Genomic DNA, 26,219 nt, shown 5'->3' with positions numbered 1-26,219 from the left:
GTGTCACCATATGGCACACACACCATATGGCACACACACCATATGGCACACACACCATATGGCACACACACCATATTGCTATAATACTATACAATATTACTTCCAGTGCCGTCTTAAGAGCATCATGGGCCCCTGGGTCAAGTGATTTTTTCTGAGGCTCAACCTGAAAATTCTCGCAAATTTCGACTACTCATTTTTCTGAAGCCCATTTTCTCTTGAGGGCGTGAAGGGGGCATGCGTTAAGACGGCACTGATTACTTCTATGTCTTTACCTCCCGCATTTTAATTAATGGAATTGAACCTAAAATAATCATTATTTGCTTGAAATGAGTCAACTGAATATAAAAATTCAAAACTTTTCAATATTCCTGTACCACTGATCATTAGAGAATCCAGTATAATTATCAATTTATCCATTTCTTTTCAGAAACGCATAGACATATATATTTTATCCAATAAATTGATAATAAAATGTTGAAATTCAAAATTTTGCATGTTTTTTTCTATGAACACAGCAAAGTTGGTTGAAACAAGATACAAGCTTTAAAAAGAATTGTAGCTGACAAATCAATGAATAATGCATGAATTTAGCACACAAATCTTCTCGATTAAAAAATTAATTTCAATGCTTCAGCATAACGCATTTTAAAATATATGACAACCCATGAAGTAATTTTGTAATCTATTTTAATTAAATATTCTATATCGGTTATGTACATGAAACATTAAAGTATTATATACAAACATTCAATGTCATTGAGGTATTCACAAACATCAGTCCAACATGAAGATATTTTGGAAATGTGTAGCGCTCATTCTCTTCATCTCTTCTGTAATACAAGACGTAAAAATTATCTTAGTGTAAAGGGTCAAAATGTGCAACTTAGACTACAGTAATACTTTGATTTATGTTAACTTGCATTTACGCCATATCTCTCATTCTAAAAAACTTTTTTCTTTTTTTAGCGAGACACGCTTTGAGAACGTCTTGAAGGCTTTTGATACCACATTCTTGAAATGGAAGTACTCCTTGGAAATAATATAACATCATAAAGACATACAGATAAGAACAAATAAAGAAAATCTGCATGTTTACCTCCCTTTTTCTCCCAAGGAGGGAGGGGCAATATCAGTGAAGAAATTTACCTCGAGTTGCATCTTGGAATGAATTCCTGACATAAGTTGGGATACGACTGCACAAGTAATGAATTCAGACAAACCCCCCCCCCCCCCATTGACAAAATATACTTATTGCAATATTAACAAATTGACAGCTATGGAAACTTCATACATAACATTTTAACATTTAAAATTATTTCAATGTTCAGCTAAATCCTCAATGTTATTACCATTTTGGCATTCAAAGTAAAAAAAAGTAGAAGAATGAATTCATTTAAAAGTGGGAAACACAAAAAAAAAGCATACCATTAACATCAACTATGTTGGCATTTTTCTGATTCAGAACTACATAGAACTCTCTCTGACCAGACAGTTTTCCTATCACCCAGCAGTCACTTAATGTTTTACCGATAATCTCGCCATGCTTGCTACCAGATCTGATGAATAAAATAGAAATTATCTGAAATCAGAGAACGTTGTTCTTTGTATGTAGATAAAAGTAATTATATATGATGAGGATTGGGGGACCTGTTACAAAAAAAAAAATAAAGTTTGAAAATATCAGTGAAATATATTCTGATGCTCACTTGGACAAATCCCCATTGAAATCTGTCAGCAGCTTCATAATATCAGGAGGAAGAGTGGAATGTCCGTTTCTGATCATACCAGTATGCACTGTAGTCTTTTGAGCAAGATTCATATGATTGAAATACATGAACATGTACTTAGTTTGAAGCTCTGAAACAGGTCTGAAAAAAAAAATTAGGACTATCTTAAAATAAAATAAAAAATGCCCTACCCAGAATTCAAGAAAATTTTTGATTGTGTTTAAAGTGTGTCACCCTGATGTGTTGCTGTGCTAACCATTCGAAAACCCTAAGACAATAACCTTCTCTTTTTTTCCTTGCTATAAACTCACTATAGAAAAGCCCATGAAAATTCTGGCTTGGAGGCCCGGGCAAAGATCCCAGAATAGGGGCCCCTGCTCTATGATGTGGGGCCCATTTATTAAGGTGAATTTCTCTCAACATCAACAGGTGTTATTGGGGATATTTAGGAGAAAAAACCTGACCTACTCATAATTAATTCCTCTTCAATTTCAAAACTTTCAGACTTTCTTGTGAATACATAAAAAATTCTCTACAGGCAATGAGAGTCCTTTTTTCCAATTATTTTTTCTAATTAAATAATATCAAATTGACTGCCCTCCCCTCCTTCCCTAGCACACCTGAAGAACTTCACTGACTTTATTGATAGCAGCAATAAGCTTCATCCTTTTCTGCAAGGACTGAATGAAGGAAAACAGAATACTGAAGTTTGAACTTATGTACGCCATCTATTCTTCAATATTCCTCAGGAAAAATCTTACTGCATTCTGCATTCTTATAGATCAAAATCATTTAACATGAATTTGAAGATTTGAAAATTTTCCTTGTAGTACATGCAAGTACTATCAAGTCCCCAATCAACCTTTTTTTTATAAGGATAAAAAAGAAGTCCTCTATCTCTCTCAACCTTCCATATAAGATTAAAATTTCTCGAATTCTCCACTTTCATTTTTTGTTTGATGAACTGGCCATCTCTCTCGCACTTTTTACTATAAAAATGTACATGGAATTGATACCAAACTTTGCTATTGTCTATAAAGGGAGATACAAATGAAGTGATGAAATTAACACTTTTTTTTAGAAAAACTTAAAAAAAATTTTAAATTGAATGATTTAGTAGTAATAATTTTTTCCTGTCTTTTTTATACAGCAATTCAGAACATTTTTTTCTACAGTATATTTAATCACATTGCATTGGGTTTATCAACTTGGCATCAAAACTAGGAACGTCTGGGCTACAATTGCTCTATGACAATGGTTCTCAAAGTGTGCATCATGGCTTCTAGGGCAGTGGTTCTCAACCTTTTCAAGCCTGCAGCCCGGTTTCATTCCATTTTGTGAGTCGAAGGCCTGGTCAAACACGCGACCAAAAGAAAATGAATGAGGAAAAATGAAACGGTTAATCACTCGCGGCCCAGTATGAATGATACCAGGGCCCGACGGTTGAGAAACACTGTTCTGGGGGCATTGCCAACCACTACCAGGAGCATTGCAAAGAGTTGGTGAATTGATGTGTGCCCATTCTGTGATTTGAAATCATTCTTGTCTAGAATATTCTGAGGAGCCATTGATAAATGATGACAGTAACAAGGGAGTTGCAAGTGGAAAAAGTTTGAGAACCATTGCTCTATGGTCATTGAGCTGAGAGATAGAGCATTGGAGACTCATCAAACAAAGATATTAGATCCAAATACTGTGCTCTATTTCAAAATGTCTAATTCATCCAGAATGATCGATATATTCAAATTAGAGTTTGAAACCTTGTAAAATACAGTTGAATAGAAAGCTACAAATGGTTTCGTGATTTTCAATTTTCAAGTGACTTAAAATTGTGATATGATGGTTTGCAAAAAAAACGCTAATAAAATTCATGTCAATCCAAAATATAAAAAAACAAAAAAAGAAGCTTACAATGATGTCATCTTAGTATACTGTTCTCCTATCTCTGAGGCCAATGAGGATAGCTTTGAGCCAATTTCATCATCAAGAGCTTTGAAAAATTCAAATTCTAAACTGCAGTCATCTGAAATTCAATTTAAAAATTTTAAAAATTAGTTTTGACACGGCTGCCATATATTTTTCTCTTATTTTTTTTAATAAATCTTTTCAAAGACATAAAATTACTATTAGTCACTGAAATCTTCTTTTGTAAGTTTATAATCTTCAATATAAACTTATTATAATCTAAACCAGATGCATCTCCATATAAACTGAAGAGCCAAAAAAACTGGTACAAGCATGCGTATGCAAATAAAGAGATATGGAACCAATCAGAGTACGGCGCTGCGGTCGGCAACGCCTATATAACACAACAAGTGCCTGGCATAGTTGTTAGATCAGTTACTGCTGCTACAATGGCAGGTTATCGAGATTTAAGTGAGTTTGAACGTGGTGTTATAGTCGGCGCACGAGAGATGGGACATAGCATCTCCGAGGTAGCGATGAAATTTGGATTTTCACGTACGACCATTTCACGAGTGTACTGTGAATATCGGGAATCCGATAAAAAATTAAATCTACGACATCGCTGCAGCCAGAAAAAGATCATGCAAGAACGGGACCAACGATGACTGACGAGAATCATTAAACGTGACAGATGTGCAACCCTTCCGCAAATTGCTGCAGATTTCAATGCTGGGCCATCAACAAGTGTCAGCGTGCGAACCATTCAACGAAACATCATCGATATGGGATTTCGAAGCCGAAGGCCCACTCGTGTACCCTTGATGACTGCACGACACAAAGCTTTACGCCTCACCTGGGCCCGACAACACAGACATTGGACTGTTGAGAACTGGAAACACGTTGCCTGGTCTGACGAGTCTCGGTTCCAATTGCTTCGAGCTGATGGACGTGTACGGGTATGGACACAACCTCATGAATCCATGGACCCTACATGTCAACAGGGGACTGTTCAAGCTGGTGGAGGCTCTGTGATGGTATAGGAGGGGGGAGTTGGCATGATATGGGACCCCTGATACGTCTAGATACGACTCTGACAGGTACGTAAGCATCCTGTCTGATCACCTGCACCCATTCATGTCCATTGTGCATTCCGACGGACTTAGACAATTTCAGCAGGACAATGCGACACCTCACACGTCTAGAATTGCTACAAAGTGGCTCCAGGAACACTCTTCTGACTTTAGACACTTCCGCTGGCCACCTAAATCCCCAGACATGAACATTATTGAACATATCTGGAATGCCTTGCAACGTGCTGTTCAGAAGAGATCTCCACCCCCTCTTACTCCTACGGATTTATGGACAGCCCTGCAGGATTCATGGTGTCAATTACCTCCAGCATTACTTCAGACATTAGTCGAGTCCATGCCACGTCATGTTGCGGCACTTCTGCGTGCTCCCGGGGGCGCTACACGATATTAGGCAGGTTTACCAGTTTTTTGGCTATTCAGTGAATAATATGTAAATCTTGATTATCTCACTCCAAAACAACTAACCAGACATGATTAACATTTTTTCTGTAATATAATCCTTAATTGCAGAAATGAAGTGAATGACAATGAAAAATATTCCTGTATGCACCTTAGCTTCCTATTTGTACACCCAGGTGATGACCTATATCAGTTGGAATTTCTTCGGAATATGGACTGGGTCGCTGTTTCTGTTAGTAAGTAAGCTACCTATCTGAAATCTATTCAGAGTTGGTTGAAACAGGTGTTAAAAAAATAATTGAAGCAAAAGAGGAAACCTTTCAACTTATCTCATTTTTTCTTTTCTTTGCTCAAATGAATATATATTTATATATGAGAATAAAACAATAAAAACAAAAACTTTTACATACACATGAAATTTGTGGACTGCATTGAATGATCTTTTGAGATCAGTCATGATTATAACAGAATGCACTTCTAAACTTCTTCAGAGAGCAAAATATTTATAACTGCATTCTTTAAAAAAAACAAAAAACGATGAATGTTACTCATGCTCTAAAGTTTTACAGTTTAATGCTTTCTTGCAGAATTAAGGTCATCTTACCGTTAATAAGCATACACACAGTAGCATTCAAGGCACGATATGTAACCAGGTAATAAGCTTTGGAACCACCGTTCAAGTATACCTTTGGAATATTTTTTATACTCGCAATATCATCAGCAGATTTTGGACCAGTCATGAATCTTAAAATAGAAATGATAAACAGAAATTATTTTACAAAAGTTAATAAATATTAATGTTCACCTAAAACATACAACACTGCGTGTGAAAATTTTATTTATTGGAGGAGGGTGGGTACACTAAATGAATATAAAGATTGATATCAAAATCTCTAATAAATGGATTATACAAACGATTTTTTTTTAATTTAATCAAAAGATAAATAACACTGCATGAAATTATTCTAGTCATTCCTGGTGCAGTCTTGATCAGAATACAATGAAACCTTGCTACAATAATACTTGATATAACGATATATCTATAGAATAATATTTTTTCAAGTTTTGCATAGAAATGTCTATACTTTAATATTAAACTGTTGCCTCTCAGTATAACAATAATCCCATTACAATGATTTTTTTTATCTGCAGTGTGTCATTATATATCAAGGTTTCACTGTTTTTCTTGATTACTTTTGCTATTTTTATCTGAAATCTTTGACCCTTGTCATGTTCATCTAACAGATAGATATTTATTTAAAATACTGTATTATATAGGCCTACTACCAGTAAGTGAAAAAAGAACACCAAAAAAAAATTCACATTGAAAGAAATTTTTCAAACTCTGGACTATGATCACTCTTTTGAGAAGAATTGATGAGCGGGTACAGAAGGTACAAAACTTTTCTTCAACCGTAATGGGCATTGAGCAAGGTCATTTAGTTAATGAGCACATTTCTTATCAAGCGTGTCTGGTATTTTTTATGGGTCAAAGAATCAATAGTGGATTTAGACAGTCGATAACTATCCCAGAATTGCATGTCAAAAGTACATAGAATGGTCTATCAGATGTTTTCTAGCATAAATAGGTTGTGATGCCAAATGCAAATTTAGAACTCGTACCACTGCCTATAGCGGTTCTACCCCCCTTATTAGTTTGACTATTCTCAATGTTAAGAATATTCATTCTTAGGCAAAATAAGCATTGCTATACCTCAAGTCAGGACCCAGATTTCCGCGTAGGCAAGTGGAGCATTTGCTCAGGGTCACATAATTTAAGGGCCCTAAAATTTTAATAAATATATTATTCACCCATTAAACAAAAATTGTTGATCCCAGTCACGCGGAAACTCTTAATTCTTGCTCTATCAGGCCTCCCCCCCCCTCCCTCCTGACACTGCCCAGCTCCTTAACCAGAGCAATGGCTAAAATTGGAGATTGTCAATAGAGCCTGAGTGGTAAACAGTCTAAAAATAACTCCCTCCCCTCCCACCATGTTGGAATTGAGCCCAGCATCAAGCCATTGATAACTTGTTTGTCTAAGAAGTTTCTTCTGTATTATTGGAGTTGATCATGCAAGATGTTTAAATAACATTTTTTCTTCATTTCTTATAGCGTACATATATTCAAGGGAAGTAGTACTTGATGACAATAGTTATGATTTCATTTATATTACGAACTTCATGATGGCTTTCAAGCATCTCAAATCATCAGCCATTTGGTAGCAAGATATTTTCTTGAGTTTATCTTTGATGGCCAGTTATGTACCACTGACACATATTTAAAAAAAAGTATCACAATAAATATTATTGATATTATCTATCTCACCTTCCAAAATGTGTACCAGATCCTAATGAGCTACAGCGAGTAGGAGAATGAATTCCACCCTTCAACTCTGAATCAATGTAAGATGGGATAGCATCAACTGCTAAGTAATGATACAGTATTTTTGTGTCATCTTGATCGAGTCCACTCCTAGAAATTATTTTTATAAATAAAATATGAATTAAATTCAAAAAAATAAACTTCATTCAGTGATAATAAATTTCTCATACATGTTAGTGGGGAGAATTTTCCCCCAATTAATAACATCAAAATGGCCATCATGTTTAACTGAACAGATGAAAACATTCAGTTATTTCAGTTTATTTATTTATAATCATTTATAATATTTATTTTATATCATAATTGATATAAAAAATCCCTTTCATGTGGAAAATATTAGTATTAATTCATTGCAGGCAACACCCAAATTTTATAACAGAATTGGAACAAACACCATGAAAAACCTATCAGGCTTCGTTTCTAGTGTTTTGGCGAGAACTTCATGGCAGATGCGAGCAAAGTAGAGATCTTGTTATTAAAACCCTTTGGTCTTCTGCCCTTTATTGCATGACCTTTTCAAGGTTTTATGCAAACTCATCTGGACTTGGAGAAGAAAATTCCCACCCTCTTGATTGTTTGTCGTAGTGCTTGTTCCAATTCTGCAATAAAAGTTTGGTGTTGCCATTGCATTTTTCCAAAATTTTGTACCCATAACTGTAACTACTGCATTTTGAAATGGCAGAATTTCAGATACCTGCAACACATGCTAAAAAAATTACTTCCTTAATTTTACATCATCACGGCCTCTTGCATAGCCCTTCAAACCAGGAAAGATCTTTCTGACCACTCTGAATATCAATCATTTTTGTACATTTCAAGTTCCCATGCCCCTCCCTGAATACACCTTTGAATAATCAGATATAGGCATAGACATATGAATATTTAATAATCAAAACAACAATCCAAAAATCTAATTCTCATACACTGTTTAGAAAAACATGCATTTGCAATTATGGGCACAAGTTGCCATCAGAAAAATTTTTGAACCAGCAAATTTTACTCACCAAACCAATTGATTGCTGTACAGGAATACAGTAAAATTTATGCAGCTGTAATATAAACAAAATAGTTTATTTTATGTACTGCAAATTAACATTAAAAAAAAACACATATGTGAAGATAGGTATTTTCACAATACATCACAAAAGGTAAGACTTGCAAAATTAATATTTCTGAATCCTGTTTTTACAAACATCTGAATAAAAAAATGCTTTAAAATAAAAAGAATTCATGCAGCCTACAACTGTATTAGACAGCTGATTTTGGTGCTTTCACATGGGGTTATTGCGAGTAACATTTAACAGAGTTTTAAGAAACCTCTCAAATAGCTTATGAGTAGGAACGGCAAACAGTTTGATGCAAATATTTAATGTTTCATGTATTTGAGTGCATATTCATTTCAATGAAAGACGAATGATTCTAATACCTGAATTTTTCTTCCATGTTATTTATAAATAATTGAATCTTCAAGAAAGGACCTTTTTCTAGTGGCAAGAAATGTATTCCCTCAAAGACATCGAGGAGATCACCGTCACTTATCTTCCTAGCATCAGTTATTTTTATAAGATACTGTAATGAAATAAAATGAAGGTATCTTTATAGCATTAGTATTCAAGACAAAACAAGCATCAATATGACAAAAGTTGTACATTAAAACTTGGAATACAAGCCAAAAGGTTTTCTTTTAGAAAACAGACTGAAAGGGTCACAGAGCTTGACAAATCACAACCAAATTTAAGTAACAGTTAATTTTTTTTAAGAGACAAGCATATTCATATCGAGAAAAATAGTCAAAACCAATGGTTTTGTTTTTACTTTTACTAGATTAATGACGTCTTTCTACACTAGTAGATGCGCCAACATAAAAATATTTAAATAAATTTTGTGTGCTGCCCTCAGACTTCAATTTAGTAATGATGCGTAAATAAATGTAGGAAACTGTCAATTTTTCAGTCTCACTGCAGTGATTTGTCAAGAACTGCTACATACATTTTTCACTGCTATAAAAGTGTGAATTACATACTGAGCTGAAAAATTCATTGATGTGGCTCTTCAAAACTGAATAGTCTTTGGCTGAATGCTTGAATACTCTTCCGAATGTCCCTTCCATCAGCTGAAAAAAAATCATGTATGCAGTATTCATTTTTTCAAATTTGTCCACTACAAACTCCTCCGATTTATACAATAATGTTGGCCGAGACCTATACATGAGAATGTGGATATACATAGTGAAAGAGAAAAAAGAGGAAACACAGTAAACAAGAAAAAAATAATGTTAAAATAATTAAATCCTTGTTAATCCTCAGGCATAATACAAAAGTTGAGGGATCAGGTACAAAAACTTCTAATTTGGATAGAAAAATTAATTTAAATTCTGAGGATTTTTCCCCCACACTTTTGAGCAACTTAGTGACCCCTTTGATTGTTGGTATACTGAAATGATTTCTGATTTTTTTTTTTTTTCTGTGTGTCTTTAGACACAAATTTAATAACTATACACAGAAAATTTCATTTTTATGTAATTCCAAATTATAGTTACTATTTATTCAGAAAAAGGCTTCATTCAGCCGCAGCTGAATAAATATAATATTGCACATAGGAATAATAAAAGTATAAAAATTGGCAAAAATTTCAAGTTCAAATTTGTTTGTGATGCACCTGTCAAATTAACTGTGCCTGAGAGTGGAGGACGTTAATACTGAAATTTCCATCTATAGTGTAGAAAATTCTCTCTGTCAACAAACTATGTTATTTAAAAATACTATAGGCATATTCAAGCATCATGAACACTTAGTGCTTGCTTATATAATGCATTAAAAAATAATTCAATATACAAAATGTGTATTAAATTATTATTTATAAGGAATGATAGAATCTGAACTTACACAAAACATTTGATATGACGTTTGCAGGATAGATCGATAAACAGAATCCTGGATCTCATCTGAACAGTGCTCAATGTAAACTTGGCCATCACGGGTTCTTTGCTGTGATGGTACACTAAGTGTCTGTGGAATAATATATAGAAAACTATGATTACTATAATAAAAATAAATAAAAAATTATAAAATACTGAAATTAACATGTTCAGTAATAACGAATTTTTTTTTCCTCTTTGAAATCATACAACATATTTTTTCCAATATGCAGCAATACCTGGTAATCAAGGTTGTCAAATTTGCTCCTCGCATAGATACCCATTCTTACCCCCCCCCCCCTTCTCAAGCTGGGTTTTTAGGCTAAAAACCCAGGTAGGTAAGGTAAAAAACCAGGGTTTTTAGGCTTCACCCAGGTGTTGGGGAAAATTGGTTTTTTTGGGGAAAATTGTTTGTTTTCAAAGAAAGTGTGTTGCTTTCAGGTTAAAATTTTATTTTAAGGTTGGTTTATGTATTCCAAAAATTGCTGCATAGTGCAGTGTTTAGAATACGTATATTTTGAAGAATTTTCAAAAGGTTTTTTGGGAGCAAAAAAATGTGATAAATAATTTCTTGGAATCACACACTTCTATATATATAATTCTTCTGACTACCTTTTTTTATATTAGCATTTAGGTACGAGATTCACATATTAAAATGTTACAAGAAACCACAAACAGAAAATGTAACCATGAACTTAGATATGTAATATATGTATTATACCTAATATATAATAGGTGATAAACATATCCAAAGAAATTATTGCTTACTTATTATTATTACTTATTACACAATGATTTTACACACACAAACAAACCCTTGAATAAATAAATTGAAGCTTCTGTGAAGAAGTAATCCAATGTATGTAAACTTAATTTTCATTCAAAAAATATTTACATGTTTGCATTACTTTCTTTTTATACAGGTACATGAGACTTTCATAACTGAAATATCCAGAGGCAAAAATAACATTATGCAGGGGTCAGCACGGATCATGGCCTCAAAATTAGTGAAAATAGTGACCAAAATGTTTGAAAAAGTGACCAAATAGTAACCGAAATGTTTAAAAGTGACCAAATAGTGACCAAAATATTTTTAGAGAGAGACCAAATGGACAATGAATTTTTATTACCAAATTGAATGAATTGAAATTGAATTTAGTTTTAACTTTGCATTTCAATAGAACTCACTGAAATTGCTTTTTTTACATAATAGATAGAAATAATTAAATCAAACTCAAACGCATTCTGCTAACCAGAAAAGTTTTGAATAACTTATCAAATTTATCAACAACTATGTGTGAGAGAATAACTACATTACATCCTTTTTAAGTAACAGCAGCAATGCCTTCCCCCATGTTGCTTTCCACAACCCATCTTAAAATCAATTTAAGCAGGATAAACTTCAAAGCGGGAAAAATTTTTCCCATTCAAAGAAGGGAAAAAAATGAAATAACACAAAATTTGATGAGAGAATTTGTCCTATCTACATTCCAGTGGATTTTTCATTCATGCTATGAATGACAGTATACAAAATGTACTCAAACTTTTTTTAACTAGTACAAATTTGATTTACATACCTAGGTTTGTATAATATGTTCCAACAAATTTTAAGAAATTTACTTAATGATTAAAAACCATAAAATTAAATTTTTAACATTTTAAATTATTAAATTAAAAAATTACTTAAATTACTGAATTATAAATTATTTAAATTATTAAATTGAATAAAATATTTAAATTATTAAATTGAATAAAATATTTAAATTATTAAATTGAATAAAATATTTAAATTATTAAATTGAATAAAATATTTAAATTATTAAATTGAATAAAATATTTAAATTATTAAATTGAATAAAGTATTCAAATTATTAAATTAACTTAATTATTTTGATTATTATATGTTGAGGGAGGGGCAATCCACCCTCCCCCCAGCGTCAATGGCAGAGCCTACTGATGTATACATATATATGATGTATATCAATTGTCATCGTGCCACACCCCTAAGACCTTAAAGTATTTCCACCTATGGCTAGACTGGGAAAAGTGGCGAGTACTATTTTACAGGCGGGGGCACCAAAATAATACTGTCCTTGGGTGAGGGAAAAAATAAACCAGTTTTGAAATTTGTAAAAATATATATTTTCCCTTTTTTTACACACAACATACACCCCTGCAAAAAAAAAAAAAAAAAAAAAAAACACATTTACTCCTTTACCCAGAAACACAGGGGTGGGAAGTGACAAAGTCCATTTCGGAGCAGCTTTGAAGCAGCAAAATTCAGGATTCTGAGCAGTTTCGGAGCAGCAAATTCAGGATTTGGAACAGCAAAATATAGGATTCGGATCAGTTTTGGAGCAGCAAAATATAGGATTTGGAGCAGGGAAATTAACAAGAATATTTTCGTTAACACTCATCCCTTTTCAAAATAAAACTGCACTGTCTTTTGTTATCAAAAATCTTTTAATCAGCTTGTTTTTTGTTTTTGGTGTTTCAGGCTTTTGACACCTTGTTTGAAAGAGAGGCTGTCATAAAATTTTTCACACCAGTCTATTTAAGATGATTTTTGCTTACTGAGGGCACTATTTGCTGTCTTGAACAGCAGCACTTCAAATGAGCAAAAAATTTTCTATAAGTTTTTTATACTCGGAAAGAAATTGTTGCAAAATGGGGGAGAATTTCGGAAGAATCAACACGACGTTTGGCGATTAAGTACGCATTATTTGGCGAGATTAGCGATCTGACAGTCGTTATTCGGCAAAGTTTCTAAATTAACATTCGTAATTCGGCGAAAACACACTTTTTACTTCCGGAATGGAAATTTTTTTCACGAAACATCTGGATTTGACGCAATGACGATCGACTACAGTAATTTCTGCTGCTTCCAGTGGCGACTTTTTTTTTAAACGGCAACTGACTCGCATTTGCACTTTAAAGCTTTTTTTTTTTTTTTTGAAGCCGAGCACAACTCAGGTCTATCGCCATGGGCAATTTACTACCTAGTGAGTTGTGCCGGAAGTGTAAGTATATGTACCTAACAGTCTGAGTGCGTATTTAGTGTTGTGTATGATTTTTTAGTGCTGCCATCTATATCTCAGAAGTGAAGTGAGTGTAGTGTAGACTTACAACATAATATTTACATAACATGAAAATTCAAGCATTTACCATAAAATAAGGAAGACAGATCGCAACACCAGTAAGAATACGAATCAAGCACACCTCTGACAACATAAATACTTTAAGAGCAACACGTACACTCATAACACACATTCCGGTGTGTACCGATTCGTTGGGAATTCCGCAGACGAATATATACGAGATTCATGTACGGTTAAGAAGTAGTAATATTTAGTACTCTCAAATCTGTTTGACTAACGGGTCCTCGAGTATAAAAGGTACAGTAATTGACGAACACTTTTTTTTTTTCTTTCTTTCAAACCGAGCACAACTCAGGTCTACCACCATGTATGGGTGATTTACTACCTAGTGAGTTGTGCCGGAAGTGTAACTGTGTGTGTACCTAACAGTCTGAGTGCGTATTTAGTGTTGTGTATGATTTTTTAGTGCTGCCATCTATATCTCAGAAGTGAAGTGAGTGTAGTGTAATGACTGAATATTTATACTGTTTGTAGGACTGTCGCTCTCTGTGCCGAGACTTTTTAACGGGGAGATCGGCTCGCATTTGCGCCTTGAAGTTGGGAACCACAGAAAACCAACTTCAGCCGACCATCACTGTGGTGACGATGGGGCTCGAACCCGACGCGGGTCCGTCATTATGACCACTCGACCACCACAGCGGCGCACTTTAAAGCTGAAAGACCATTGCAAACTATCTTCAGTTGCACAATCACGGATATTATCGGGGTTTCACGATGGAAAGGCCGATAGTTTAAATAAGGCGTACAGTGGAATATATATAAAACACGCTCTTAGAAAGAATCGTTTCACGGTAAGCAGGAACAAAAAATTTTTGGCGTCCTTTAAGAAATTCTGGACATACGAAGCAAAATTAGCTATTTGGCGCAGAAAAATACGAAAACACTATTGGAGCAGGATGGCGCAAGATGTTAATTTTGGCGCGGTGTTCCTACCCCTGGAAACAGTATAATTTTGGCCTTCCCCCCCCCCCCGTAATTTTTAACAGAAAAAAAGACTCAGCGGCCTTCCCCGGTAAATTTCCCATGAACCTTGTAAGCACCAACGTAGCGACTTTTTTTCGAGCCAAGGAATCGCCGTTTTGCGGTAGTCAATTCAAGATGGCTGACAAAGGGCACACAAAAAATTACAAAAAAATATATAATTTATAATATGAATTAACCTAATATGCGAAAATCGATAGAAATATATCGGGAAATACGGAAAATTAGGATGAAATGAACACAAAAATCGAATCAATAACATACGGGGTTTATAAATGCGGTTGATACAGAGTTTATGGATGTTGCTGTCAGGGCTACTTATTTTAGCGCGAAAACAAGTCGCCACGTTAGCGCTGACTCCTCCCGTAACTTTCAACGAACAAAAATAGTGAATTCGCCCCCATCCGGGACACCCGATTTACCATGGCCGTAATACAATTGTTTTTTATGGAGGGGAAACGTAATTTTACTGCCCCTTGACTGTGAAGTTCGATAATTTTGCAAAGAAATTTTTATTGCCTTTTCTAAAATATACCATTCCATCAAAAACGCCGTCCAAGGCATTGCCCCCCCCCCCCGCTTTTGGATCTGATCACGGTATGTAGCAATCCGGGTCGCAAGTACGAACGAAAATTTACTATCGCTCGGGGCCGGTATCCACTCTTTTTAACAGAAAATGAGTAAACTCGGCACCTTTCCTCGTTCAACACCCGTGGAACCAGACCCCCGCCCTCTCCTATTGCGGTCATAACAGACTCGAGACAAACGTTTTAATAACTTCCGAGGTCTAAAAATAAGATTTTTTTACACATCAAGAATGGCACGCAAGATGTCGATATTTCTTGGGGGGCAGAGCGTACCGACTGAGCTGAAGAAAAACAATGATCAGAAGTTCATTTTGAACTCTTTTTCCATAAAAGTTGCAAAAACAAAAAACAAGATCATTTTCGTTCATCAAAAATACGGCCGGCAATCAAAAGGGAGAAACAAATCGAATCCCGACATACATCCATGCGGAAAAAATAGATATCTCACCTATAGAGAAAAAACCAGTCTATATATCCGTGCTCCCGTGAGGGTACGCCCCGCCGATTTGCATGCAGCGTCGGAACAACCGGTTCCCGCACGTGCATGGAGAGCAAAAAAAAGGAAAACAATCCAACAATATTAAGTTAACAATCAGTATCGTGAAGATGCTCTAAATTAAGTTACGGCCCGGGCATAAAAAAAATTAATATTAGGCCCTTTAAATTAGGGAAAAAATATGAAGTAGGGGCCAAAGGCGCGCTCGGTGTGCCCATCGTTAAATCCGCCTCTATTTACGGCTCGCATGCACGTTAACTGAGTTTTTATCAGCCTGATGACCAATTTTCATCTGATTTGGAAACCCTTGTGTTAAACTAAATGTTGAATTGCAGGATTCTGTGATCTTTTCATAAATAGTTCTCCTTTCGATCAAATTTGGGGGTACTGTTTCTTGCTGAGATTTAAATCCAGTTAGAAAAATAGTACGAATTTTATTTGTCGATAGATCGCGATTTTCAATCGGATGATTTTTTTTTATTGTAAGTAAATTCAAAATACATGCGAGCTTCTTTAACCTTGGCCAGCTACAAGAGTATTCTCCAAAGCGTATTAATACGCTTAATACGTATTCATAATACGCGTCTTTAATACGCGCTGCGCGTAAGTTAGCTTCTGCACGGGCTCTCTAATCGTCATTTCAAATAACATTTTAAAAAATTAACAATAGAACAAACAACAAATGTAACTTGCTCGATGCTCCAAGAAAGGAATTCGGCCCTTAGGACTAAAATTTTTTAAAACAAATAAAATAAAGGATCAATTTTAAAATAAGATGAAAATGAAAGAACGAGTGAGCACGTGGGGAAATAAGAAAGAATGGTAGTATAGGGGGGAAAAAATTCTTTGTTGTAAGTACGCCTTTTATGCTAGTTTTTTTTCCGACCGGCTTTTCCATAAAATGACGATTCTTTAACCAAGGAGCTTTCTTTTTCCAAGCGCCTTGAAATCAAGTTATACTGACGTCACACGGTATGCTCCCGGGAAGATAAGATGCCTTCGATCGTAGTTCAATGAAGGGAGGGAGAAAATTAGCGATATTGAACAGGTAAAGTTCCTCCTTGAAGAAAAGAAAAGAAAAACACTGACAGCAGAAAAGCGCGCGAGACCGAGGTTTTTTTGCTAAAAAAGTGGAAAAAGTGACCTGGGCCTGAAAATACGTAATAAAAGTGACCAGTTTCTAAAAAAGTGACTTTTAGTGAAAAAAGTGACCCGTGCCGAGCCCTGCATTATGTCATAACAAAAAGAAAATAACTTTGTGGGATTCTTGAATTGAACATTGGTAATGAACACCTTCAAGTGAAACAGAACAAAAAGTATAGTTTTCTCCAAAACTAAGACCTAACCAGAAAATAAGCCCTAGCTTGATTTTTCAAGATGCTCATAATATAAGCCCAACCCCGAATATTGGCCAAAATCATCAGCCAGATGAAGGCATTCTGTAGGTCTGTTGCTATACATGGCAGGTTGTCTTATATAAAGTGATATTAATATACAATAATGTTATTGACATTTGTATTTAATGATAATTCAAGTTATTCTGTAGTTTTAAGTTCCCAAAAATGGCTAATTTGGACAAGTGGAAAACACCTCCAGAGTAATAAATCCTTAGAATGACTGCTATCTCTTCCTCTTAACCAGACCATTTTTTAATTATTACTGCTCTTTTAAAAATGCTTCAGAATTTAATTTAATGAAACAAACATATTCTTCAACAGTGATGAATTCAAGAAAAAGCATGTGACTTTAGCTCCTAAAAGTTTGAGTTTGATTTTAAAAAAAAACTTTATGGTTCAACTTAAAAGCTAAAGGTTTTATTTTTGACGGATCAGGACACTTCTGGATACATTTTCAGCGGGATTTGAAAAAGTTGCAGAAAAAGAAATTCAGCCATCATCCTGCATTTCGCAGAATTTTCATAATCCAAATTCATTTATTTTTCCACAAATTGCTGCAGTTATGCATACAACTCAAGGTTTAGATACAATTACGCAGAAGTGGGTGTGTTTGTGTGTGAGCAATTATTCCCTTGTTGTATGGTCAATTTTATTAATCAAATACATAGTTTAACGTGCACCAAAAAATATATATTTAGGCATAATGTAAGATGTACACATAAAGGATGTACATACGTGTTTAAATTACATGTTTTGAGGTTGAGGAAATAGGAAATTCAATTTTCCCCATTTTGTCCAAAAAACCCCGGGTAGAAATTTGCCAGAGTAGAAAAATCCACCCGGGCTAGGTTTTTTATAACCCTGATGGCAATACTCTAGTGAGAAGCACATTTATGGTTTTGCCGCACTTCTCCCGTTATAGTCTAATTTTTTTAGCTATTCTTTTCTCAAATTCGCCACCCTGTGCTATAACCCACTTACACCCTCCCAACTCCTGCAAGTACCCCTGTGTCCCTAAGTCACGCTTTTGGCCACTCCCATGCTCACACACTCCCTAAGTTACTCTTACTCATTCACACTCCCTAGAATCAAATGAGCAGTCTCTCATACGCTTGCTGGATACCCATGTTTCTGATCGACCTTTTATTTACAAGATTATTTAATTTCTTTCGAGATGTGCAACTATTTTTGAATTAGTTGGAAATTTATGGATGAATCTTATTGTGCGATCATTTTTGAGATTTTTTCCTCTTCATCTTTCTCACTCTTTAGAACATTTACACATGCCCTAGCTCCCTCTTTTGATCATTCACATGCTTGCATGCATTAAGAAGAGGTGCTTGTGCATGCTCTAGGTCAGTCCACTGACTTGGTCCCTCACTCTGTAGGTCACTCTTTTGCTCGCTCACATGCTTACAAACTAGGTCACTCTTAAAGGGACCAGGACTTTGGGTCACTCATAAGGGACTAGGGCACTCACTGACTTAGTCCCTTACTGTCTCGGCAGAGGCAGATTTATTTAAAGTCATACAAATTTCGCTGCCCTTCTGCCAATCCACTAATTCTTTTGGCCACTCATTCCCCAAATTTACAGCCCTTCTGAACTTGCCATCCTGGTCTATAGCCCACTATATATATATATATATACTCATTGCCATAAAAATTTGCGCACCAAGAAATAATTGTGGGATCGAAACGAAAGTTGGCCTGAAGGTACATGTCGGGCAGATATGCAAATGATTAGAAATGCAGCGTGATTGCGTATTGCGTAATGCCACTAGAGGGTGTTGAACTTCATTCTCCTTGGAGTATAAAACAGGTAAGCAGAGCTTGCTGGAGTGTATTTAATCATTTGCAAACGAAATGCTGAGGTAGACATGCCGTTACGCCGCCGTCGAAGACCATATGAGCAGTTGTCAGAGTTTGATAGGGGAAGAATCATCAGGATGATGGAAGCTGGGTGGTCAGCTCGGGGAGTAGCCCCGTCAACTAGGCCGTTCTGATTTTACTGTGAGGAGGTGTTGGGACCAGTGGACAAAAGAGACGTCATTTACACGGCGACCAGGTTCAGGACGCCCTCGACAGACCAGTCGTCGAGAAGACCGTCACATCATCCGAAACGCACGCGTTATGCCAACTGCCTCATTGGCCGCTATCCAGACACAGGCAGCAGCTTCACTACGGGCCCCTGTGTCTTCCCGAACCATCGCAAGGCGCCTGGCTGAAAGACATCTGGTATCGCGGCGCCCATTACGTGTGCTGCCAATGACACCCACCCACCAACGCCTCCGTTTGAAGTGGTGTCGAGCACGACGGGATTGGACTGCAACGGAATGGAACCAGGTCGTCTTCAGCGACGAATCGAGATTCAACTTGAGCAGTGATGACAATCGTGTTCGTGTGTGGAGGCCCCGTGGTGAACGCTTCAATCCTACCTTCGCTTTACAGCGACACACCGCTCCCACAGCTGGTGTCATGGTATGGGGTGCCATTGCTTACGATGCACGGTCACCCCTAATATTGATCCATGGCACAATGACAGCCCAGCGGTACGTCTATAACATCCTTCAGCCACATGTGTTGCCACTCATGGCAGGGCTCCCAGGAGCCATTTTTCAACAAGACAATGCTAGGCCACACACAGCAAGGATGTCACAAGACTGCCTCCGCCACATTACCACCCTTCCCTGGCCTGCTCTATCCCCAGATTTGTCACCAATCGAGCATATCTGGGATCATTTGGGACGGCAAGTTGGACACCCTATGAGGTTGGTCGACCTAGAGACGCATTTACAGCAACTGTGGAATGAGATGTCTCAGGACATCATACAGAACTTGTATGCCTCAATGCCTGCTTGTATCGCATCGTGCTAGAGGGGGTCCAACATAGTACTAAAACTTCTGTTCATCTGTACTTTTTTCTGCAATAAATGATCCTTTTCTTGGATTTTCTAATCACTTACTTATATTAATGTAGTACTTACATGTGTAAAATTTTGTTTCATTTTGACGACTTCTTCTGGGTGCGCAAATTTTTATGGCAATGAATGTATATAAGCACCCCTGTAAATATGCCACTCACTCTAGTTGCAAACCAACTTCAAAGGACATGTAATGATGCTCATTCAGGTGAACACACTATCAACAGGTGATTACCACTTTCCTATTTCATCTCAGAGCTATAATTTCCACATGATAAAGTGAATCCTGTCATAGAGTATATTGTTATAAGATCTTTTAACTGTTGAATGAACAATTTGGCAAATAATAATAAAGTTTAAGAACCCCCCTTAGTATAATAATTTTTTTAACCTACAGGTTAAAAAAATACAAATAATTTTCGAGATAAAGTGAAAATTAAATTTCAATAGTAATGCATAGGCAGTGAATGAACAACATCGAAACTATGTATGCATTATGAACAAATATAGTAAATCATTTCCAAGCACATTGTTCCCTATTTCTGAACTGTCTACAGACATTACTATTCATCAGAAAGATATGAAACTTTTAGAATGCCTTAATGAAAAGATGATAAAAATATTAGGGTAAAAATTTTTTTGTTTTTCTTTAAGTTTCAACATTCACGTGTATGGGGTGTTTTCTATGGAAATCATAGTGCACATACTAATATTTTGAAAACGTGCAGCCAAATGTACCTGAACATCGCTAACAAAAGCAGAATCATTTCCATTACACAGGTCTGCGATGAAAACGCTTTCTTAAAACTAATTAGTGTTTTTTATAGTTTTTGATTCTAATTACTGGGAAAATAATTTTAAAAAATTTCATCATGTCTAGTTTTTGAGATGAAGTGAAAATTAAATTTCAATAGCAATGCATAGGCAGAGTATAAACAACATCGAAACTATGTATGCATTATGAACAAATATAATAAATCATTTCCAATCATTTTGGGGCACTGATTCTGAATCTGGCATTGATTTTGTCATGCTGGTTCTACTTTTATGAAGAAAGATGAAAATTAAACTGCAATAGTTATACCATAAGCATACGAAACACATTGATACTGTGCACTATAAAAAAAATATGGTGAATCATTTCCTAAGTTACTTCAATGATTTTAGAATGACTTTGGATCACTGATTCTGAATCTGGCATTGGTTTTGCCAAATTAGCTCTACTTTCTGAGATAGAGTGAAAATCAAATTTTGATGGTAATGCATAAGTAGTATACAAATCACATAGAAACTGTGTGTTAGGAATAAATATAGTGAATCATTGCCAAACATACTTTATTGACTTTAGGGTGATTTTAGGACCTATCACTACAATGACAGAGCTGGAATATAAATGTGAAGTATGTATTTATGAGGTGATAAAATAATATTCTAAAATATTTGGATTTGAGTTATTTCCCTGAAAATATGAAATCGTTTTGTGAAAAAACCTTACGTGATAGAAAAAATGGATTGCATTTTTGGAGTCCGCATTGAAAATAATATAAAAACCAGTTATCAAAATTTCAAAAAGCTTTTAAAAAGTTTTTTTTTTGTAGACCTGTGTTATCATTTCCCTACAAATAGTTTGATGTTGAGCTAACAGGAATATTCTTTGATTGTGAAACTCTTTCAAAAAATACAGTGTTCCTGTACCAAAAGCAATGTGGAACTTTTTGGTATTTAAAGCAACTTCAGGAATTCTTTGTCCCTTTATTAAGATACTCAAGTCAAAAATGTTCCGATGAATATTTACAGCTTAAGAAAGCTCAGAACAGGGGTACTTTAGTTATGTGCGTGAGTGGTTCCCAACCGTTTTAGATTTTGGCCCAGTAAATTAAAATTGAGACTATAATCAATAAACAGTTAATTGCTATATTAGTCGCATACTATTTATGTGATTCATTAACTTACACTTTTTTGGTAAAATTTGTTATCCATTTTTTTCTATCACGTAAGTGATGCCATGTACCAGACTGTAGCCTGGCGGTTGAGAAACATTGATGTACACCATGTGCACATAGATAACTGGCAGCATGCATGTACTGTATTACTCACCATCACCATCCAAAAATCTTTTTCTGGTTGAAAAAATATCTGCCTGGTCTTCTGTGTATGTAGAGACTCACATGATTTAGGACTGAATGTTCTATAAATATATATTAAAATTAATCACATTAAATACAGTATTTTCATCTTTAAAAAGGTTAAAGAGACGTTGTGGTACTATAGTATGACCTAAGTTAACCACAATTAGTGTTATCTCTCTGCTTCTTTTCACACACTGATTTTAAAAAAGCATTGAGATTTATTTTCACATCTTATTTCACAAGTTTTTGGTTATCTAAGATAGATCTGGTCCACATTAGCTCAAATAAGTGTGCCCTATTGTGCTAATACACTGCCCATATGCATATCATAAAAACACTCCTTTTTAAAGAATTTCTACTGAGTTAGTGCGAGCCAGAAATAGCTGTGTGTGTTCTCGAAAGTCTACACACATTGCACATAGTGTATAGTGAACTTGCAATAAATTTGTATCATTTATTTCAAGAAAATTCATGCTCACCACACATGCTCAACAGCAATAGGTGATGCAAATTATCACCTATTGTTGTTCTCTCGACCACGATACCTCTTGGTATAAATAATATCGTGAGAGAAATGCTCACACATATTTAAGAGGGACATTTTCTGTAGCATTTGTCTCTTTTAAAGGTTCTTTTTATGCCATGGTCAGTATCATGGCCCCCACAAGGGTAGGTCTGACAGTGCTTCAGCCCTGGTGCCCGGGACAATTACTGTCATTTCTTTGTTTTTCCATGCTATAAATTCACTGTAGAAGGGCCCGTGAAAAGTCTGGTTTGGGAAGCCTGCTAAGATTCCAGCCTAGGGCCCCCTGCTCAACGATGTGGGGGCCATGGTCAGTATACATGGCACAATTTGCTGTTGCAATATAAAGATAGCCACTTGAATCCTTTGGCAACTGAAACTTTTAACAATGAAGAGATACTTGTGCAATACGAAAGTCATTCAGAAAACTGACTTACACTCTGTGAATGGCTCCAAGCCCTTTATATCGCAAATTTTTATTTCTAAATGAATTCTGGGTGTTTCTCAGAGAGGTGTATGCAGAATACTGTGAGTGTTTGACCACCCACGGCACTCATGAATCCGAGCCACTGATTGTGGCAGATTGAGAAATAAACAAACTTTAACTATGAAAAACAAAGTGATTAGAGATACATACTGAGTGAATTTGATAAGAGCTTCACACAGGCCAACGTTCTTGATTTTTGTGTTCAAATCTTCAGTCTCTGGATAATAAAACATGATCTTATTCTCTTCCTGAAAAGAAAAATGAAACTGAAAACTAACACAACACAGCAATGGTAAAAACATTAACATAATATCTGTACTATTCACGTCATCAACCATTTTCACCAACAGACACTTGCTGACAACTGTGACCTGGCTATGCGAATCTCCATCCCCCCCCCCCTATTTTTTTCTGACTGACTCGCATTCGCATCTGGAAGTTCAAAAACCGCAGAAAACCAACTATAGCTGACAATTGCTGTGCCGTCAACAAAGTATATTCCTGATTGAGAGAACCGTATGATATGACTGTAAACATTGTTTCTGTTGTTTTATTATATGTTTACGCCATAGATTACTTAAATGACAGCTTTTGATGAGAATGATTGTTTGCACTAGTTTTTTGGTTATCGAATGATCATTAAAGTATCATAACCTTGATTGATACTGCTACACTGTGCATGTGCTTGAAGGAGGGGGGGGGGGCAAATATGAATTCTTAGATATGAAATTTAAAATATGAGCACATCAGTGATATGATAGGAAAGCATAGCTGTCTGCAACATAAAACCATAACGAGAGCAGGGGACCATTCCCTCCACTCCCCACAAAATGTGAGAAAATTATATATGTGGAATAGCAGTTAAATCTACTGTTACATCACTTTGGTTTCGGAATACCAGTTCTTCTCAGCCGAGTGGCGTGGTGGTAAGATGCTAGTGTCTACCGCCATGAAGGTTGCCATGAGGTCCCAGGTTCAAACCGGGAAAAGAATACAGATGACAAAATATATTTTTCCTAATGAGCTCGAGATGACAACCGATAGATGGCAACTTCACTTTCAAACCAATTCGTTAACGGCAGTAAATTGCAATATAGCAATATGGTCGAAGTCGGTATGTAGAGAAGTAGTCATCCTGCTCGAAAATAAACTACTGGCTACAGCCCTGTGGCAACATAAAATAAGGTGTATCATCAAATCAAAGCTGTCGACATGAGTGATACAGCTTTTCTATGAGTGTTTCAAATCATACAAGAATACTTGCATATCTTTAACAACAAATTATATTCTTATTTTCACAAAGAGTATTGCGAAAGATATGAAAAAAAAACAAGCCCTATAGATGCTTTAACAGTCGTAGCTGTCTTCATGAAAAAATTTAGATACACATTTCTTGACTTAACCCCTTAACTACCACGAGTATATACATATATATATATATATACTTTGTGGAGTCTGTGTGTTAAGTGTCACAGGCATATTTATATGTGAAAATGACGTCACTCTCCGCTATCCATACAAAGGTTTTTAACAGCTGGCTGATGCAAAGATATATTTTGGAGAGAGAAAATTCAACTGCCCCTGCGGGGGAATCAACCCCACATCTTTTCACTGTCCGGGTGAACACCCTAGACCACTAGGCTACAGAGGCGGCAAAAATATCTCAATCTTTCCTTTCCTTGGAACTCATGTGTGCATTGAACGGGACCGTACATGGACAGTTGTCATACTTTTTTTGTTGTTCCCATGCTGTGTTTTCATCTTTCATTGTGTGTATGACAATGATTTAGAATTTCCCCCCCCCCCCCGAATGAATGTCTTGAAAAGCGAGTTGGATTATTCTGTATCAATGCAATGTGCTGTTAGTTTATGGTGTTGGTGTGTAACCATATTTTAAGATCTATCACACAATTGCTAAATTTATTAATTACTAATTTCTTTTGTATTGCATTCTGCATTTGAATTTTGTGACTTTTCCTTAGTATAATATTAAACATTTTTATGAATTTCAAACTATGTCCCTTACTTCTCTCTAAAACGCACCATGTCACCTATGCCCATGAGCGAAAAAAGGTGGCACTGAGGAGTAAATAGCATAATATTTTGTCAGCAGTTAAACAGTTAAAGCACCTAATCTTAAAACAACATCTTGCAGTTAGTGTGTTCAGCCACTTGAAAAAGTCTCTCCACAGAGAACAGGCAGACCTACAACACGATACTGACATAACATGAAAATTCACGCATTGGCATCTTTACTTCAGAAAATGGAAGACAGGTGGCAGCATGAACATGAAACAAACACAATTAAACGTGAATACGTTAGAAGTCACACACACTCAGTACACACATTCCGGCATGTGCCGATTCTGTAGAAACTTTGAAGAGGAATGTGTACGTGGTGCATGAGCAGTTAAGTACTAGTTGTAGTTACTGTGTTCAGATGAACGTGATGAACAGCTGTGATTACCATAACATCTGATTTAACTATAGTTTTTTTCAGATTATCATCTGAGTTACATTCATGAGAAATTATAAACAAAACATTTCTGGGCGACTATGACCAGACCTACTCACAATTCATATTTCAGAAAATATTTTCAAGTATTTTAACATCGGAAATCACGTTTTAATGTAAAAAATAAGCACTGGCTGACAGTGACGGATCAGTAATTTATTTTTAATTCAAGTACTAAATGCTTTTGCATTGTAAAATGTTTGTGTATATCCTCAACAACAAATTACCTCTCCTTCATTTTCGCAAAGAGTATCATTGAAGATGAAAAAGTTAACAAGCCCTATAGGTGCTTTCACAGCCATAACTGTCTTCACAATCGTATTTACATACGCATTTCTTGATTTAAATCACCTACTAAACCTTAAAACAACATCTTGCAGTTTGTGTGCTCAAATGAACACGGCGACGAGCTGTGATCACCGGAATATCTCATCAAGGTTTATCTGAGGCGAAAAGATAAACAAACCAGCTTTGGACGACTTTGACCAGACAGATTCACAATCCACATTTAAAAAAATATTTTCAAGTATCTTATAATAGAAATTACGTTTCTAATAAGAAAATAATAATGGCTTATAGTGATCATTTAGTACGTATTTTT

At 35.7% G+C, this 26,219-nt stretch overlaps 1 protein-coding gene across 1 annotated transcript; it reads right to left on the bottom strand.

The window, feature by feature from the left end:
* Positions 1 to 670: 670 nt before the first annotated feature.
* Positions 671 to 26,070, bottom strand: Ccz1 (vacuolar fusion protein CCZ1). Its single transcript, XM_089255162.1, has 13 exons — positions 25,846 to 26,070; positions 23,254 to 23,351; positions 22,062 to 22,152; positions 10,393 to 10,515; positions 9,531 to 9,620; positions 8,934 to 9,076; positions 8,512 to 8,556; positions 7,451 to 7,597; positions 5,727 to 5,866; positions 3,639 to 3,750; positions 1,707 to 1,868; positions 1,426 to 1,556; positions 671 to 830 (listed from the first exon to the last, which is right to left on the bottom strand). Exons 1-13 carry the CDS (start codon positions 25,918 to 25,920, stop codon positions 775 to 777), a joined length of 1,413 nt encoding a protein of 470 aa, XP_089111288.1. The 5' UTR covers positions 25,921 to 26,070; the 3' UTR covers positions 671 to 774.
* Between the last annotated feature and the right edge of the window lie 149 nt (positions 26,071 to 26,219).

Source organism: Pholcus phalangioides, unplaced genomic scaffold (assembly GCF_987345545.1).
Source record: "Pholcus phalangioides strain wild (caught in Gottingen) unplaced genomic scaffold, Ppha-v1.0 ptg000042l_1, whole genome shotgun sequence".
In the NCBI taxonomy this organism is placed as follows: Eukaryota; Metazoa; Arthropoda; class Arachnida; order Araneae; family Pholcidae; genus Pholcus; species Pholcus phalangioides.
The sequence above is the reverse complement of the archived record's forward strand: the minus strand, read 5'-3'. Positions and strand labels throughout refer to the sequence as shown.

Excerpts from the sequence above, each read along its gene's own strand:
- Ccz1 (XM_089255162.1), bottom strand. The coding sequence starts at position 25,920 with ATGGCTGTGAAAGCACCTATAGGGCTTGTTAACTTTTTCATCTTCAAT. Across the intron at positions 22,153-23,253 it reads GCTCTTATCAAATTCACTCA|AACATTCAGTCCTAAATCAT; the intron begins GTATGTATCTCT and ends ATATATTTATAG. Across the intron at positions 1,869-3,638 it reads TATACTAAGATGACATCATT|ACCTGTTTCAGAGCTTCAAA; the intron begins GTAAGCTTCTTT and ends TTTTTTTTTCAG.